General features: G+C 39.9%; 1 protein-coding gene across 1 annotated transcript; it reads right to left on the bottom strand.

The window, feature by feature from the left end:
- Positions 1-13,935: 13,935 nt before the first annotated feature.
- Positions 13,936-16,732, bottom strand: LOC126615872 (GDSL esterase/lipase At5g55050-like). The gene is made up of 5 exons (XM_050283798.1): positions 16,386-16,732; positions 15,289-15,425; positions 14,914-15,144; positions 14,587-14,836; positions 13,936-14,404 (listed from the first exon to the last, which is right to left on the bottom strand). The coding sequence occupies exons 1-5, from the start codon at positions 16,645-16,647 to the stop codon at positions 14,184-14,186; spliced, it is 1,101 nt and encodes a 366-aa protein (XP_050139755.1). The 5' UTR covers positions 16,648-16,732; the 3' UTR covers positions 13,936-14,183.
- Between the last annotated feature and the right edge of the window lie 637 nt (positions 16,733-17,369).

Consider the following 17,369-nt stretch of genomic DNA (forward strand, 5'->3'; position numbering starts at 1 on the left):
AGTTTGGACTAAGTGTTCCTTCACTCAAGACTCTGTCGCAGAGTAATCTTTTCTTCAATACCTAGTCCCCTACTTTGAAAGAACGACGTTTGACCCTTGAGTCATAGTAGTTGGAGATGCGCTGCTTGTAGGCGACATTCCTCAAGTGAGCCTGGTTTCTGTGTTCCTCGACTAGATCTAAGTTGAGGGTAAGTTGTTTGTCATTTTCGCTTTGCACATAGTTCTGGACTCAGAACGTTGCTTGCTCCAGCTCAACTGGGACAACTGCCTCTGTACTAAAGGTAAGTGAGAATGAGGTTTCTCCTATTGATGTCCGATACGAAGTGCGGTATGACCAAACAACTTGGGGTACAAATTCTGGCCAACAACCTTTAACCTTGTCCAAGCTGGTTTTCAAAGTTCGCTTGATTATTTTGTTAATGGCTTCGACTTGTCCATTGGACTGGGGATGAGCTGGAGAGGCAAAACATAAGTTGATGTTGAACTTAAAGCAGAACATCCTAAACTTATTGTTGTCGAACTGTCCCCCGTTGTTAGTGACTATTGCATTGGGAATGCCGAATCTACAAAGGATGTTCTTCCATACGAAGTCTTTTATTTTTACCTCAGTAATGGTTGCCAAGGGTTCTACTTCAGCCCACTTTGTGAAGTAGTCAACTGCAACGATTGCATAACGGACCTTCCCCTTCTCTGCAGGCATTGGGCCGATCAAATCAAGTTCCTTTTGGGCGAATGGCCAATGGCTGATCATAGGAGTGAGCGGCTCGAGAGGGGAGTGAAGAATAGTTGCGTAGCGTTGACACTTAGCACATAAGCGAGATATTCTGATGGCATCTTGGTAGAGTGTTAGCCAGTAATAACCTTGGTGAAAAGCCTTGTGTGCTGGGGATCGAGATCCAGCATGATCTCCGCAGACTCCTTCATGTATTTCCCGAATGACAATTTCTACCTCTGCGGGCGTAAGGCATCTTAGGTATGGTAGGTTAAAACCCCGCTTGTAGAGTTGGTCATTAATGATCAAGTAACGGGTAGCCTTGTATCGAATCTGCTTAGTTTGGACTTTGTCATTTGGAAGGGTGCCATGAGCAAGGAATCTATAAATTAGGGTAATCCAACTATCCCCTTGTTGTAAGTTGCACACTTCCGCAGCCATGGTGCTTGGTGCTGCCAACAATTCGACCTGAATTTTTCTCCCAGTCTTGTCTTCCACCACTGAGGCAAGGCGAGCCAAAGCATCTACATGACTGTTTGCCGCTCGAGAAATTTGGGTGATCTGGTAGTGGAAGTGCTTGAGCAACAATTGTGTTTGTGTCAGATATGCTGCTATGGAGCTATCATTAACGTCAAAGTTGTTGGTGACCTGGTTAACCACCAATTGGGAGTCACTGAAGATATCAATTTGTTTAACCCCAAAATGTTTGGCCAAGCGTAAGCCTGCTATGAGGGCTTCATATTCGGCCTCATTGTTCGACGCCTTGAATTTGAAACGAAAAGCATACTCCATCGCCACTTTGTCAGGGGCCATATAGACTAGTCCTGCTCCACAACCCTATTGGTTGGACGAGCCATCAACATATAGACTCCATGCTAGGGCTGTTAGTTTTATTTTCTGAGTTTCTTATGGTAATGAAACCACTTCTTTAGGCGTAGAAACAATGTCAACAAGATATGTGAAGTCAGCGATGAAGTCTGCCACTGCTTGGCCCTTCTCAGCTGGCTTTAATTGGTAGGAGATGTCAAACTCACCCAATGTTATCGCCCATTTTATCATTCTCCCCGAAGTGTCAGGACTTTGGAGTATCTGTCGAAGAGGATGATTGGTAAGCATGATAATGGAGTGTGCTTGGAAGTAAGGGCAAAGTTTTCAAGCAGACATGACCAATGCTAGAGCCAATTTCTCAATGTTGGAATATCATGTCTCTGCATCTTGTAAGGCCTTGCTAGCGTAGTAGACAGGCCGTTCGACATTACCATCATTTCGAATGAGAACGGAACTTACTGCTGAAGCTGATACCGACAGATAGATAATGAGAGTGTCACCAACCTCAGGTTTGGAGAGCAGAGAGGCTTTACTCATGTAGTATTTGAGGTTCTTGAATGCCTCAGCACATTCATCAGTCCATGTAATATACATCTTACTTCCCTTAAGTGCTTTGAAGAAATGAGCACATCTGTCTGTGGCCTTAGAGATGAACCTAGTTAAGGCTACCACCTTGCTAGTAAGGCTCTGGATGTCTTTTAAAGTTACTGATTCCTTCATGTCGAGGATTGCTTTGATCTTCTCGGGATTAGCCTCAATGCCTCGTTGGCTTATCATGAAGCCTAAGAATTTACTAGAGCCTACGCCGAAGGCACATTTGTTGGGGTTTAACCTCATTCGATACCTCTTCAAAATGGTGAAAGTTTCAGATAGGTTAGCTATGTGTTGGTCAACATGTTTGCTCTTGACTAGCATATCATCAACGTAAACTTCCATGCTCTTCCCAATCTGTTCGACGAACATTGAATTGACTAGTCTCTGATAAGTCACTCTTGCATTCTTTAGGCCGAAGGGCATGACTTTATAACAATATAGTCCCCTGTCAGTAGTAAAGGTTGTGTGTTCTTGGTCCGGAGGGTTTATGAGGATTTAGTGTTATCCTAAGTAAGCATCCATGAAGCTCAGGAGTTCACACCCTACCATAGAGTCTATAAGTCTGTCAATGAGAGGAAGAGGAAAGCTATCATTCGGGTATCCTTTGTTTAGGTCGGTGTAGTCGACACACATTATCCACAAGACCTTTTGGAGCAAGAGACTTTCTTTGGTCGGATTTTTCTTAACAATGACCATATTTGCTACCCATGTTGGGTAATTGACTTCTCAGACGAAGCCTATACCTTTGAGTTTTTCAACTTCTGCCTTCATTACTTCGTATCGTTCAGGGTCATAAGATCTTCGCTTCTATTTCACCGGCTTGGTCTTGGGGTCAATACTCAAGCGATGACATATGATATCGAGAGAGATGCCTGGCATGTCCTCGTATGACCAGGCGAAGATCTCAGTGTTCTCTTGTAAAAAAGAGATCAATGTCAACCGAATGGGTGGTGACAAGGTGGTGCCAATCTTCACCATGCGATCTGGATAATATTTTGATATAGAAACCTTCTCCAGCTCTTCAACGGGTTGTGCTTGCTGGGTGAAAGAGTCATCTCGAGGATCGTCGGGTTGACTGCTGCTACCATGAAGATCCAAGTTGGCTTCGTCCGGGCTTGTCTTTATGACTTGGTCATGTATAGAAAAAGGTTTCCTTGGGCACATGCAGGTGTTGTTGCTTGACTGAAGTGTTGTAACATGACCGTGCACTAAGTTGATCTCCTCTGATGTAACCATTGCCATAGGGGGATGTAAATTTCATCAACAACATATGTGTGGATACCATGGCCTTGAGATCATTGATGCATGTGCGTCCAAAGATGACATTGTATGTCGTTGGGCAATCAACTACCAGGAAGTTAGTGGTAATGGTAGCTGTGTAAGAGCCTGTACCAATGGTGAAAGGTAAGTGTATGCTCCCTATAGGTTGCACGATATCACCGAAGAAGCTTATCAGAGGAGAAATCAAGCGATCGAGCAAGTGTTCAGCTACATTAAGTGCCCTGAAAGCTTCAGCAAACAAGATATTGACTGAATCCCCCGGGTCTACCAGGATTCGTCTTACTTCAAAGTTGGTTATGTGAGCCTCCACGATCAGTGGATCGTTGTGAAGGTAGATGATACCTCTTTCTTCTTCAGGGTAGAAACATATTGGATCCCAGTTAGGCTTTTGATACTTGCCACCCCTGATGTCCTCCACGTGAAACACTTGGTGGCCAGGCCTTAAAGCTCGTTCATTGTTTTTCATGGCCCTATTGGAAGATTCAGATATGGGTGTGCCGCCCCTTATGGAATATATCACATTCACTTGGCGTTGGTTACGGTTATCCCTTGAAGGGTGAAGGAGGAATCGATCAATTTTTCATTCACGCGCCAAAGCTTCAATATAATCATGAAGGGTGATACACTTCTCGCCGTCATGGCCGTTATGCTCATGGTAGCAGCAAAACGTGCCCGTGTTCTTCGTGGGCTTGTAACCCAACTGCCTCAATATTAGGTATGATATGCTGGGGTAAATGGCCATGTATGTGGCGTTCAAAGGCGTGTATGTCTCATACCTTGGGGTAAGGCTTGTCCTGACACATGCTTGGCCCACTGTGTTGACTGCTTGGGGGCGGGCATTATCGTGGCGATACCCTTGGTTATCACGATAGTGTCCCTTACTCCTTTTACTAAAATGGGACTGGTGAGGATGGAAATCTTTCCTTTTGCCCTGAGATTGATATGTTTATTGACTTGGCGAAGTATTAAGTAAGGCAGGAGGAGGCACCACTTCCGTTTGGAAGGTCGAGGTCTTCTTATTTGGTTGGATCTGGCTTCCACTCCCTACTTGCTGATAAGGGGTGGTTGTGGGGGGGTTTCCCTTGATATGTCCTTGTCTCAACGGAGGCATGGTTGTAAGCCTGCGCCATCACCTTAGAGTAAGTTTTCCAAGTGTTGGCATTGATCTTGTACTTGAATAAACATTCACGTAGGCCTGCCATGAAGGCTTTAAGGGCAGTCTTGTCGTCTACCTCGGCATAACGGGAATACTCATAGCTGAAACGCCCAGCATACATACGTAATGACTCGTCTGGCTTCTAGCGAATAATGTACAAGTCATCCGCAGAGTGCAAGCGATCGGTCTGAAAAAATGTGTTGAGAAAGAAACAGTTTCCTCAATTCTTCAAATGAGTTTACCGTCTCAGGTGGAAGACGACAATACCAGTTTAGAGCTCCGCTAGAGAGGGTGGAAGGGAAGAGAAGACATCGCTCTTTATCAGTGTGCATTCGATATGCCATGGTGGACTCAAAGAGGTTAAGGTGTTCAATCGGGTCCTCCTTTCTAGTATATAGTTGCAAGCCAAGCTTCTGCTTTATCTTTGCTTTGAGGGGGTGTCGAGGATCCTCCTTGTAAGAGGGTCAGGCCTAGTTTGGTTCTAATCAGGTATCTCAACTTGTCGTTCGGCCTTCAACTTATTTACTTCCTTAAGAAGCTGTAGGATAAGAGGGTCCTATGTGGAGTCATGTACCATTGGATGATCTCATTCTTCATCGTTATCTTGTTGTTCTGAGCCTCCAACTCATCGACTTTAGCCTGAAGAGCAAACTCTTTTTGTTCCTTCTTTCATTGTTTCGAACCAGGTGCAAGAGGGTGTCATTCTGTGTGTTGTGGCTTCCTTCGCTCCCCATGTTGGAAATGGATGCCTGGTCAAAAGAGAGTGTGCGAATAGTGGAAACCAGCTTAAAAAAGCTGAAGATAGTGGGAATAAGTGTCGTTCCCACATACGACGCCAAATGTTGATGCACAAAATCAGTGGGGACTTTGGTACAACAGAAAATGTTAAGTTTGTGACCTTCGCTAGATTGCTCCGGTCACTAGTGTGGATAAGTATGTAAATGGATAGAGACAGGGAAGCAATCACAAGATGTACGTGGTTCATCCAGATTGGCTACGTCCACGGAGTAGAGGAGTTCTCATTAATTGTGAAGGGTTTACACAAGTACTTAGGTTCAAGCTCTCCTTTAGTAAATACAAGTGAATGATTTAGTACAAATGACATTAGGAAATATTGTGGGAGAATGATCTTCTTTTATAGAAGAGTTTCTAGCTTTGTTCTGACATTGACACGTGTCGTGTTGTGATTGGCTTCTGATGTTGACACATGTCGCGCTGTGATTGGCTTCTGATGTCGACACGTGTCGCACTGTGATTGACCTCCTGGTTAGAGGGAAACTCTTCTAGGTCCTTGACGGTATAACGTTGACCAGTGCTCAATAGTTTCGGGATTGGTCAAGTATGGTACAAACAAAACTCATCATTTTGGTCCCTCACTTTCAAAATCAATCAATGTCGTCCTTGACATTCACTACCTCACACCAATTTGGTCATTCCGTTAAGATTCCGTCAACTATTATGTTAGTTTGTATGTGGGACCCATAAATTCAATGAAATGGTGACACGTGGATTACACAAAATAAGTGTTTTTATCGCAAATGGTCCTGACATTGATCTAACTCCTCACTTTGGTCTCTGAGTTTCAAAAATCGATAAATTTGGTACCTGGCTTTCAATACCGCGCGTCAATTTAACCATTTTGTTAAAGTTTCGTCAAATTTTTATCCCACTGATCCAAGCATAATAAAAGAAAAAATGTCATCGTCGTTTTCATCAGGGTATGCTAAAAAAGAAAAGGAAGGCACACACCACTAAAGTACTTAGCCTCCTGAAGTCACTCCTCATTCTCTCTAGTCGATTATAATCCTATCAAATTTGAATTGAATTTGGATTCAATTTTATCGAATTTAGATTGAATTTTTTTTTCAAATTGGGGTTGTGAGATGTGAGAAAATACCAAAACGGAATACTAGTTCGTTAGTTCACTCTTAAAAATAATAGTTTCTTATACTTAATCCACATGGAGCCATATGATTGGATTAATGAGACCACATCAGCACATAAATAAAAAATATGGATGAAATTCTAACGAAATGACTAAATTGATGTGCATAGTGAAAATTAGAGACCAAATTTATTGATTTTTAAAACTCATGGACCAAAATGAGGAGTTGGATCAAAGTTAGGGACCATTTGCGATAAAAACCTTTATTTTGTGTAAATCCACAAGTCACAATTTCATTAAATTTGTGGATCCCACATACAAACTAATTGAATAGTTGACGAAATCTTAACGGAATGAACAAATTGATGTGGAATAGTGAATGTCAGGGATGACATTGATTGATTTTGAAAGTGAGGGACCAAAATGATGAGTTTGATAAATCTAAGGGACCATTTATGATAAAAATTGTTGTTAAAAGGGTAAATTGCCAAAATGGTACCTGAGATTTGCGTAACTCATCACTTTGGTCCCTGAGATTCCAAATCGATAAAAGTGGTCCCTGAGATTGTCCACCATCCATCATTTTGGCCATTCCGTTAAAAACTCCGTTAAGTGTTCCGGAGCTTTTAGCCGGAAGTTTGGGCAATTTTCAAAACTTCATAACTCAGTCGTTTCTTAACCAAATTCGACCCATAATAGATCAAAATGAAGTTAGGAAAGTGTAGAATACGATTATACCTATTTTGAAGCCCAATGGTTACCAGCGATTGCCTGAAAATAGCCTCAAAGTTGACTGGTCCAAGTGAAAACTTGAAAACTCGCCCAAAACTGGGTAAACTTTAAACGTTCATAACTTCTTCAATACTCAACGAAATCAAGTGCTTCAAAAACAAAGATCATACTTATCGACCAGAAAAAGAGAATGGTACCTTTTTTGATGGCTAACTCGCCATGGTTTGGCCGGAAAACGACTCGAAAGTGACTGTTTTGGTCTCGAGTTAGCCACTTTAGAGCCATTTTCCGGCCAAACCACAGCCAGTTAGCTGTCAAAAAATGTATCATTCTCTTCGTCTTGTCGAGACGTATGATATTTATGTTTGAATCACTTGATTTCGTTAAGTATTGAAGAAGTTATGAACGTTTAAAGTTTACCTAGTTTCCGGCGAGTTTTCAAATTTTCACTCGGACCAGTCAACTTTGAGGTTATTTTCCGGCCATATCCGGGAACCATTAGGCTTTGAAATAGGTATAATCTTATTCTACATTTTCTTATCTTCATTTTGATATATTATGGGTCAAATTTGGTTAAGAAACGATTGAGTTATGAAGGTTTGAAAATTGTCCAAACTTCAGACCAAGAGCTCCGGGACACTTAACGGAGTTTTTAACGGAATGACCAAAATGATGGATGGTGGACAATCTCAGGGACCACTTTTATCGATTTGGAATCTCATAGACCAAAGTGATGAGTTATGCAAATCTCAAAGAGCATTTTAACGATTTACCCTTCTTAAAATAGGATAGGCTGATACGAGAAAGTTTTCGATGTTGCACATGAATACATCTCGTCTATCATCCCAAGATCGGCCCTGGCATGAAGCACGTGGAGCTCCGGACAGGATCCTCTTGTCAACCCCAGCGACCTCCAATAAAAAGGAGGCAAATCATGTAAATAGGTGTGAATCCATTCTTTTTTGGGCCTCTTGGTGTTAATATATCTAGATTCTAGTGTCGTGTATGAAACCCACACTTGTTATCTTAGTTGTGGTTTTTGTTTTTGGGCTAGAAAATGGCCTTTTAACTGCATTTGGGTTTATCTTATTTTGCTCTTTGAAATTTAAAGTGTCTCACTTAACCTCTTGAGTGCCAAGTTGAATTAACATTGTACATGTGGCAGTGACACGGCTACAACTCTGCGAATTACTGGTCCCCACCTTTGCCATGTCAAAAGATTTTAACATATTTTTTTACTGCGTCAATACAATGGGATAATCAAGTGAGACAGAAAGTTGACATTCAAGGGATTGAGTGTGACTTTTTGAGTTTCTGGGGGCAAAACAAGAATAAGTTGAGTTTCGGGAGAAGGTGTAAATAAGCCTTGTATTTACAACGTAACCATCATAATTCCTTTTTGTGATAAAAACACCCCTATTACTATACAAAGTTGAGGTATAAAGAGTAGCCCAATTATTTATAAGCTCTTGCAAAATTTGGTCAACCACCGATTCAGAATTGTGTCCTTCATATTCTCCCCAATACAATCAAGAGATTCAAACTTGATATTTTATTTGAAAAAAAAGAAAATCAGTGACACAATAAAGACTAGATTTTCATTCTTGATTACTCAATTTCTTCCGTTTATTTTCAGATACTCATATAACTCTTTAATCTACAAGTCATTATATGTAGTTTCATATTAAAATACATTATTTACTAAGCAAAATACAACAAAATTCAAAAATCCAATCCAATGGTCTCCTTTTATTGTTTGTCTAAGCCACATTAATAATGGGACATGCCTTGATAATGAATTTTCCTATAAAATTTGCACGAGTATTTGTGGTAAATAAACACAAGCACCAACCATTATGATAGGTTAATATTTTTCTAGCTATGCTTAGTAGGATATTTTGCAAATAGACCTTGTCACAATATATTCCCAGGGACATCAATGAAAACAAACTATTTATAAGGTTACGTATGACGAAGTTCACAAAGCATATATTTACAGCTATTGTATATAGGACGAGGATTCTTTTTATGGGATCCGGAGATCAATCAATTGTATTTGTTCATCGTATATCATGTGATCAGTTTTTGTTAAATACTATTTATATTCAATTTTATAAAAGATTCAAAATGATTTCTAACCGCACGATGTATAATAAACGAACACGATTGATTGATCATCTGAACTCCCACAAAGAGAATCTGAAGAGGATTATATTCCTTGTATATATATGTGGGAGGTGAGTTGAGTTACTCAGAAGCAACATAAACTCTTATTACAGAACTTCAAGTCTGCGATCAGAAAACAAAGTGAAACGAAAAAAGAACTTAGTCATAAAATGGCTAATATGTTGCTCATCATGAAGTTAATTTTCAATTTGAAAATCATTGTTTGTCATCATGTCATTGGTGACTGCAAGTAAAATATGAGTTTGTAAAGATTTTAACTCAATCAAAGCTCTCCTTTCTCCATCTTATCATCTCTCATTGTCTCTTATCTTTCTCTCCTCGCCATCCTTTTCTTTTCTTTGCTCTTTCTCTCACTCACTCTCTCTCTCTCTCTCTCGCGTCCAATTTCTGCCTCTCTTCTCATTATTATCAGGTTCAGACTCCACAACACTGTTCCTCCGAACAATCCCATCAACTCATCGGTGGACGTCGTCTCGATTTTGACACAATGTTGAAGGAGAAGCTCCACTGACACAGCTATTGCATAGAAGAATGGGTCTAAGTCGGTTTCATCTCCGATGCCAAGGAAAGCCTGTTGAGAAAAAAAAAACTTAGAGTACACAACTCTAACACAAGTGTTGGAGAGACAACACAAGTAAACAAATTACTTGTATTACACACACAAAATATTACAACACTCAAACTCTCAAGGACACAACTTTAGAAGCTATGACACTCGCTCACTTTCTAGAGACAAACTCTAGATCACTCACACTCCTCACAAGACTACTCTTACTTCTCACTCTCACTTGGTTGCCTACTTTTTCTTCTTACAAGCTTACAACACCACACCCATATTTATAGGCATGGTTGCCGACTTTACTAGCACTTTCTAGTGCATATTCATGCACGTACTACACCGACATACAAGCCCTTCTTAGTAGCCAACTTTATTACTTAGCTAAGAATGCCCATCTAGATTATTCTTTAGTATTTTAGATTACTCTAGAATTTGGTTTGTTAACCAGCTTCTTATTCTAGAGTTATGTAGGAATTTCTTCACAAATAAACTAGGCTTAATTAAATATGGGCCTTTTGGGCTGGTGTTGATTCTTCAACACTCCCCCTCAACACCAGCTCATTCTTTTCTCCATACCGAGTTGATAACGTTTTACCTCCCTTGGCTTTGGCACTAGGTTCCAAGTTTGATATTGCTCTAGTACAGTGACTTCTTCTCCCAACTTTGAGCCACTTAGGTTCAACTGCTTCTTCTTCTATGGCTACATTGGCGTATTTAGGATTTAGCTTTCGGATTCTTGTTGACCTTCTTAGTTGTGATTGTGGAGTTGATACTTCCACTTCACTAAGTTTATCTTCTTCTGGTTGTTGATATACGCCAGCTTGCCAAGGGTTTTGGGGCACTGCTTGCTCAACACCATCACCATCAAGTGAATCCTCAGACTCATCTGGTCTCGATTGGATTCGAACAGTTTGCTCCCTCATCTTCTGTTGCAGCTTATCTTCAATCTCTCTCGAATCAGGCAATGCCTCCTTTTCTGAGGACCACCAAAAAGATGATTCATCAAACACCACATCTCGTGATGTGTAACACCTTCCAGTCGTAGGATCACAACATTTCCACCATTTTCTTTGGCTGTCGTATCCCACAAAGATACATCGGACTGCCTTCTTGTCAAACTTGCTACGTAAATGACTTGGAACAAATACGTAGCACACATATCCAAATACTCGAAACTAACTGTAGGTTTCATATCCCACAGTTTTTCAAAGGGTGAGACAAATTCTAACCTTGGTTGAGGAAGCCTGTTGATCACATGAGTTGCAGTTCTCATTGCTTCGGCCCAAAACCTTTCTGGTACATTCTTGGCATGCAGTATACTTCGACATATTTCTGCAAGATGCCGGTTCTTTCTTTCCGCTACGCCATTCTGTTGTGGCGTGTTGGCACATGTGAACTAGTGACGTATTCTACATTCTTGTAGATACTGGGAAAACTCATTCGAGGTATATTCTCCATTATCCGTGCGTATGCAACGTATCTTCTTTCCCACTTTTCCTTCAACTGTCTCCTTGAACTCTTTAAATTTTGAAAATGTTTCAGATTTTTCTTTCATAAAGAAAACCCACACATACCTGGAGAAGTCATCAATGAACGTCACCATGTATCACATCCCACTTATCGATGGTTGCTTGACGAGCCCGAACACATCGGAATGAACCAACTCCAATGACTTTTTCGCTTTAAACTTCAACTCTTCGTATGGTAGTTGATGTGCTTTACCATACTGGCATCCTGCACAAACCGTGTATGTTCTCACGTCAAGTTGAGGTATCCCCTTAAGCATTGACTTCTTCATCATCACATTTAGCTTGTGATAGCTAACGTGACCCAATCTCATGTGCCATAAATATGTTGTCTCGTTCTTCCTTGTCTTGTCTACGTATGCAGTTTCTGATGACATTACATAGACTGACTGCAGTCGCCATCCTTCCATTGTTGGCGTCCCTAAGATCTTGAGGTGTCGATACACCTTCATATCTCGTGGACCAAACAAGACATAATTTCCCAATGACGTCAGTTGGGGCACTGAAAGCAAATTTTTCTTCATACCTGGAACATGGTAGACATCTTGAAGCGGCAAATGGTTAGTGTTGTATCGGGGCTCAATTACTGTCTTACCGATGTGAGCAATCGGTAGCCTTGAGTCGTTAGCCGTCACCACTAAGCGGCCTCCTTTGTACTTAGTCAGACTTTGTAACTTTTTCTCATCACCTGTCATATGGTTTGAGCAACCTGAATCCACAATCCAATCATTATGGTAGTCAATAGACTCCGAACTCGCTGCTGTGAGAGTTGACTCTTGCTTCTCCATAGTAACGGATGCTTCAGTGTCCCATTCTTCCTCCAGGGCTAGAGACGCAACAATGTCCCAATCATCTTCACTTTTCTTCTATGAGTTGGCGACATTACTCTCTGCGGGCTTTTTGAACCAGCACTCATTTGCCATGTGGCCCTTCTTTCCACAATTGTAACATTTTCCCTTAAACCTTTTATTATTCTAGGACTGACCATGGTTGCCGTGATACTTCGGAGCTCCCCTGGTCAAGAACTCATTCCTCCTTGATGACCTTTTACCTTGTCACCATTTCTTTTAAATCCACTACCAGCACGCCGCTTAAAGCTGCCTTTACTTTCAGTGTAGAGCGCTTCCTCCTCACCTCTTGACGAGACCCTTCCCATTTGTTTTGCCAAAGCTTCTTGATCGGCAAGCAAATTCTCAAACTCAACAAGTGATGGTTGGGTCGACCATCCTTGTACAGCGGCAACGAAACCTCGATATTCGGGTTTCATGGATAATTATTCTTTTTATCATGGATTCTACAATGGCAGCACTAGGATCTAACTTAGAAATTTCACGGCAAATAGAATTTACCTTGTGGAAATATTCGGCAATCGCCATGTCTCGTTGGGCCACCAATAGCAACTCGTTCTCGAGAAGCTGGAGTCTTGTATCGTTCCTCTTTGAAAAGAGTGTGGCAAAGGTGTCCCATGCTTCTTTTGGTGTTTTGGCCTTCCGTATGTGCTCCAACATGTCATCTTCAACTGTGGCTTTTAAGGCGAACATTGCCTTATCTGCCTTGATCTTCCACTTTCGCAAAATGCCACTGGTGTCTTCTTCCGGCTGCGTAACTTCATTACCGCCGACGACATCCCAAAGATCTTGGCCTTGTAGGTAAGATTCCATACACGTCGCCCATGTGTTGTAATTTTTGTTGTTCAACTTCTTGATTCCTCCAACAACTTGAAGATCTCCCATCATGTCGACAGAACTTCGATAAGCCGAACAAGATTAATGAAGAATCTTGCGAAGTACTAAACTTCTAACGATTCTCAAAAATTTCACTAGAGACGGTCCTTGATCGTACCGCTCTGATACCAATTGTTGAGGAAAAAAAATTTAGAGTACACAACTCTAACATAAGTGTTGGAGAGACAACACAAGTAAACAAATTACTTGTATTACACACACAAAATATTACAACACTCAAACTCTCAAGGACGCAACTTTAGAAGCTATGACACTCACTCACTTTCTAGAGACAAACTCTAGATCACTCACACTCCTCACAAGACTACTCTTACTTCTCACTCTCACTTGGTTGCCTACTTCTTCTTCTTACAAGCTTACAACACCACACCCATATTTATAGGCATGGTTGCCGACTTTAATAGCACTTTCTAGTGCATATTCATGCACATACTGCACCGACATACAAGCCCTTCTTAGTAGCCGACTTTATTACTTGGCTAAGAATGCCCATCTAGATTATTCTTTAGTATTTTAGATTACTCTAGAATTTGGTTTGTTAACCAACTTCTTATTCTAGAGTTATGTAGGAATTTCTTCACAAATAAACTAGGCTTAATTAAATATGGGCATTTTGGGCTGGTGTTGATTCTTCAACAGAGCCCACGCTAGTTTGAATTCAACCAAAGAAATATTATTTTCACAAATTTAACCAAACAAGTTTTCAAAATTTTGAGATTTAAAACCAAAATTATTCTTAAGAGATGTACTTGAAAAATGATTTTAAGGACAATCAAAGTTTTTTAATAGAAACACCTTAAACTTGCTACCAATAACATAATTGAAAGATAAAACCATTCTTCCATGTCATCGGTAGTATACTTGCACGTGTGCATGCATCTTAGTACCCTAGAGATATAATCACATACTTGTATTAGAAGTTACGACTGGTGATAAGGAATTACAGTGCGATGCATACATGTCAACCAGATTAATAAATTAAATGGAAACTAGCTTTTTCACGTTGATTGGGAACGTGTATTGTAAGGGACCAGAAAGCATATAGTCCACAAAGATGCGATGTGCTGCCTCTGTTGGATGAGTTCTGTCCCAGAAGAGATGGTTGCTTCTGTTGCTGCAGTACGTTGCGAATGGTAGGCATGGAGCATCCGCATTAAGCTTCCCAAGACCACAGCAAGCAGCTTTAACCTCAGCAAATCCTGAATAAATTAATGTAATTACTTATTAAGACAGTGAGATATTTTTCTTTTCAAACTGTTAATTTTGATGCGGATTCTTATTTGACAATACATCATCTGGTCTGGCCAGAAAACTTTATCCAATCGATTGAATTTGATATAACGTGCATTAGAAGGAAAATATTTTATGGAATTTCAATTACCGTAAGCTGTTGGATTCTGAATGAAGTTGTGCATGACGCTGTAACCATCAAAGTAGGAGTAGTTTATGCCCTTGAGCTCCGATTTCAAGTTCTTCAACATTGATATAAGAACTTGATTGTACTTAGCTGACAACTGATTAACGTCAGCTTTGCATTCTTGATCGGATCGCTCATTTCTTTCTGACGGGGTGCACCCGATAAGCGCAATTCCAACGATGACAAATTTACGAGCGCCATAATCATATAAACGCTGCAAAAAGACAATTAAATTAAGATAAATGTGATAGTATTAGGCGTTGATATTGAAGGAATTATTGTGTTAATTACCTTCACTTGTTGTTTAAGTGTGAGAACCAGGGAGTTAACATACTGCTGAGGTGTGCTCCTATTACTGGTGGAGGAGTCAAAGTAGGTGTAGATGTCATTGCTTCCAATGATAATGGTGAAGAGACATTTTGATAGATGCTTTTGTGTTTTGAAGGTTCCTATCTGTTGCCCAAGGCATTCCTTCACTGACAAATAATAATCTACTTGTTCTCCCAAAGATATTGACTGGGGCTGCTCAGACAAAGAAAAATAATTAAACTGGTTTAATATTATCAACAATTTAGTGTGTGTGTGTGTGTGTGTGTGTGTGTGTGTGTGTGTGTGTGTGTGTGTGTGTGTGTGTCTATATATATATAAAGCTGTGTTTTGACATACATATTGTTGATCCTCTTTGAAGATTTTAGCAGCTCCAGAAGCAAAGTTAACACCATTTAGGAAGAGGTTATAGCTCTTGTTCAATTTAGATGCCATAGAAAGATATGGTGGTATGGTAGGTAAGCCCATTTTCTCAGCTGCCAACATTTTAAAATTAAATAATGTTGTCATAATAATGTGTTCTTAATACACATAATACAAAAATAATGCATTAGAAACAAAAAGAAAACTAGACATATTTCAAATTGCGATTGTGCTAGGTTGAAAATTCTTGGGTGTGACTGCCATGGTGTCATAGGCACGCCAATACTATAAGCCTATAATACGTGTTTTATTTATCAATCCAATACCCTAACTAGAAACTATTATACGTGGATTAATAATACTATGCAACTATATTACAGTTCAAAAAGATGACTTGTTCCTGGTAAGAAACCAACTACTGTATTAAAAGTAAAGGTGTGGCAAAAATATATGCACTCTCAAATTTGGTTTGAATTAACTTCTGCACCTTATCAACCAACTACTAATTGCTTCTACAGCTAATAATGTGAGAAGAGCATTTATTATCTAACTGCTATTTTGAAGGGCCTCCTGAGTTTTCGGATGCCGTTTCATTGTTCAGTAACCAGGTCGAGAGTCTGCTCAACCAGGAAACCCAGAAACTGTCACATAAAAAATATATGATCTAATGATTAAAACATTCAGAATATAGGATACTCCGAAGTATACTAGATATCTCGTGATTTTTATGGCACTGGAAAGACCGGACTAGGAAGTCTCAAATTCAAATACTTCCTACGATTTCTTTCCTTAAAAAAGTAGCAGCATTGCCTACACAGAAAGAAATCCCGGACACACATAACAACAAGGTACATCACTACATATAAATTCTGTTGTGAAGCAATTTAGTATACTATGTTGTTAGACTGTGAATCTGAACCGTTAATCCAAATAGTCGAGATATAAATTGACAGTCTGATGAAGTTGCATACTAAATGTTTAACAACTATAACCAAAAACTTGCAATTTAGCAAGGAAATGAAAACTGATATTTTCCTAGCAACAAGCCGTAACAAATTAAGATTACAACTTACCGAGAAGATCTGCAGCATTCTTGCCGTTACAAAATCTGCCGGTTGGCTGTTTGGTCGGAAAGTCGAGGCCATTGTGAGGAAAGTTTGCTTTGGCAAAAGAAAACTGGAGGTAATTGTTGTTGCCCACATCTACCAACGAGTCTCCGAAAACATACATGGCCGGAACCACACGCGCCTCCGTGACAGTGAATCCCAGAAGGTTGGAGGGAGAGAAGAGAAAGGAGATGATCAGACTCATGAGAAGGAAAAGTCTGGAAGCCATGGTTGTAACTGTTGCTCTCACACTCACACTGCCCTCCCACTACATTACGCTAGTAAATATATGACGCGTAAGGAGGTGTGGAGTTTGGTTTATACATAAAGAGCATCAGTAAATGAGGTGTACATGTCTGTTTATGAAATTAAAGTCTATACATATGGATGAGAATTCTTTTTGTGAGGATTCCGAAGATTACTTTAGATGTGTGATATCCACACATCCCTTTTTACTTCTCTCACACCCTTTTAATTTTTAGCCGTCGGATCGGATGAATTAAAGAAAATCAAATGACAGAAATTAATAAGGGGTGTGGGAGAAGTAAAAAGAAGTGTGTGGATAGCACATCCCTTACTTTATTGTGTCTATTTATTGTACATCATTTTTGTCAGGTACTTTTTGAATTCAATTTTAAGTAAAATATTTAAAATAATTTATGGCCGCAGGATAACAGATGAACAAGATGAAGTGATTCTCAGGATCTTCACAAAGAAGATTTGGATAGGATCCTATTTCTATATATACTAGCATATGGGCACACACAAAGTGTGTGAGAAAATTTTTTATTTTGTTTTTGAAATAGAATGATAGAGGAAGAGAGTGATAGAGAATGTGGGAGTAGGAATTTTTTTATTTTTTATTTTTTTTTAATTAGAGATATGTTAGGATTACATGTAGGTGGAGCTTTGAAAAAAAAACAGTAAAATTTGGTTGTGTGAAATTACATT

Source organism: Malus sylvestris, chromosome 3 (assembly GCF_916048215.2).
Source record: "Malus sylvestris chromosome 3, drMalSylv7.2, whole genome shotgun sequence".
Lineage (NCBI taxonomy): Eukaryota > Viridiplantae > Streptophyta > Magnoliopsida > Rosales > Rosaceae > Malus > Malus sylvestris.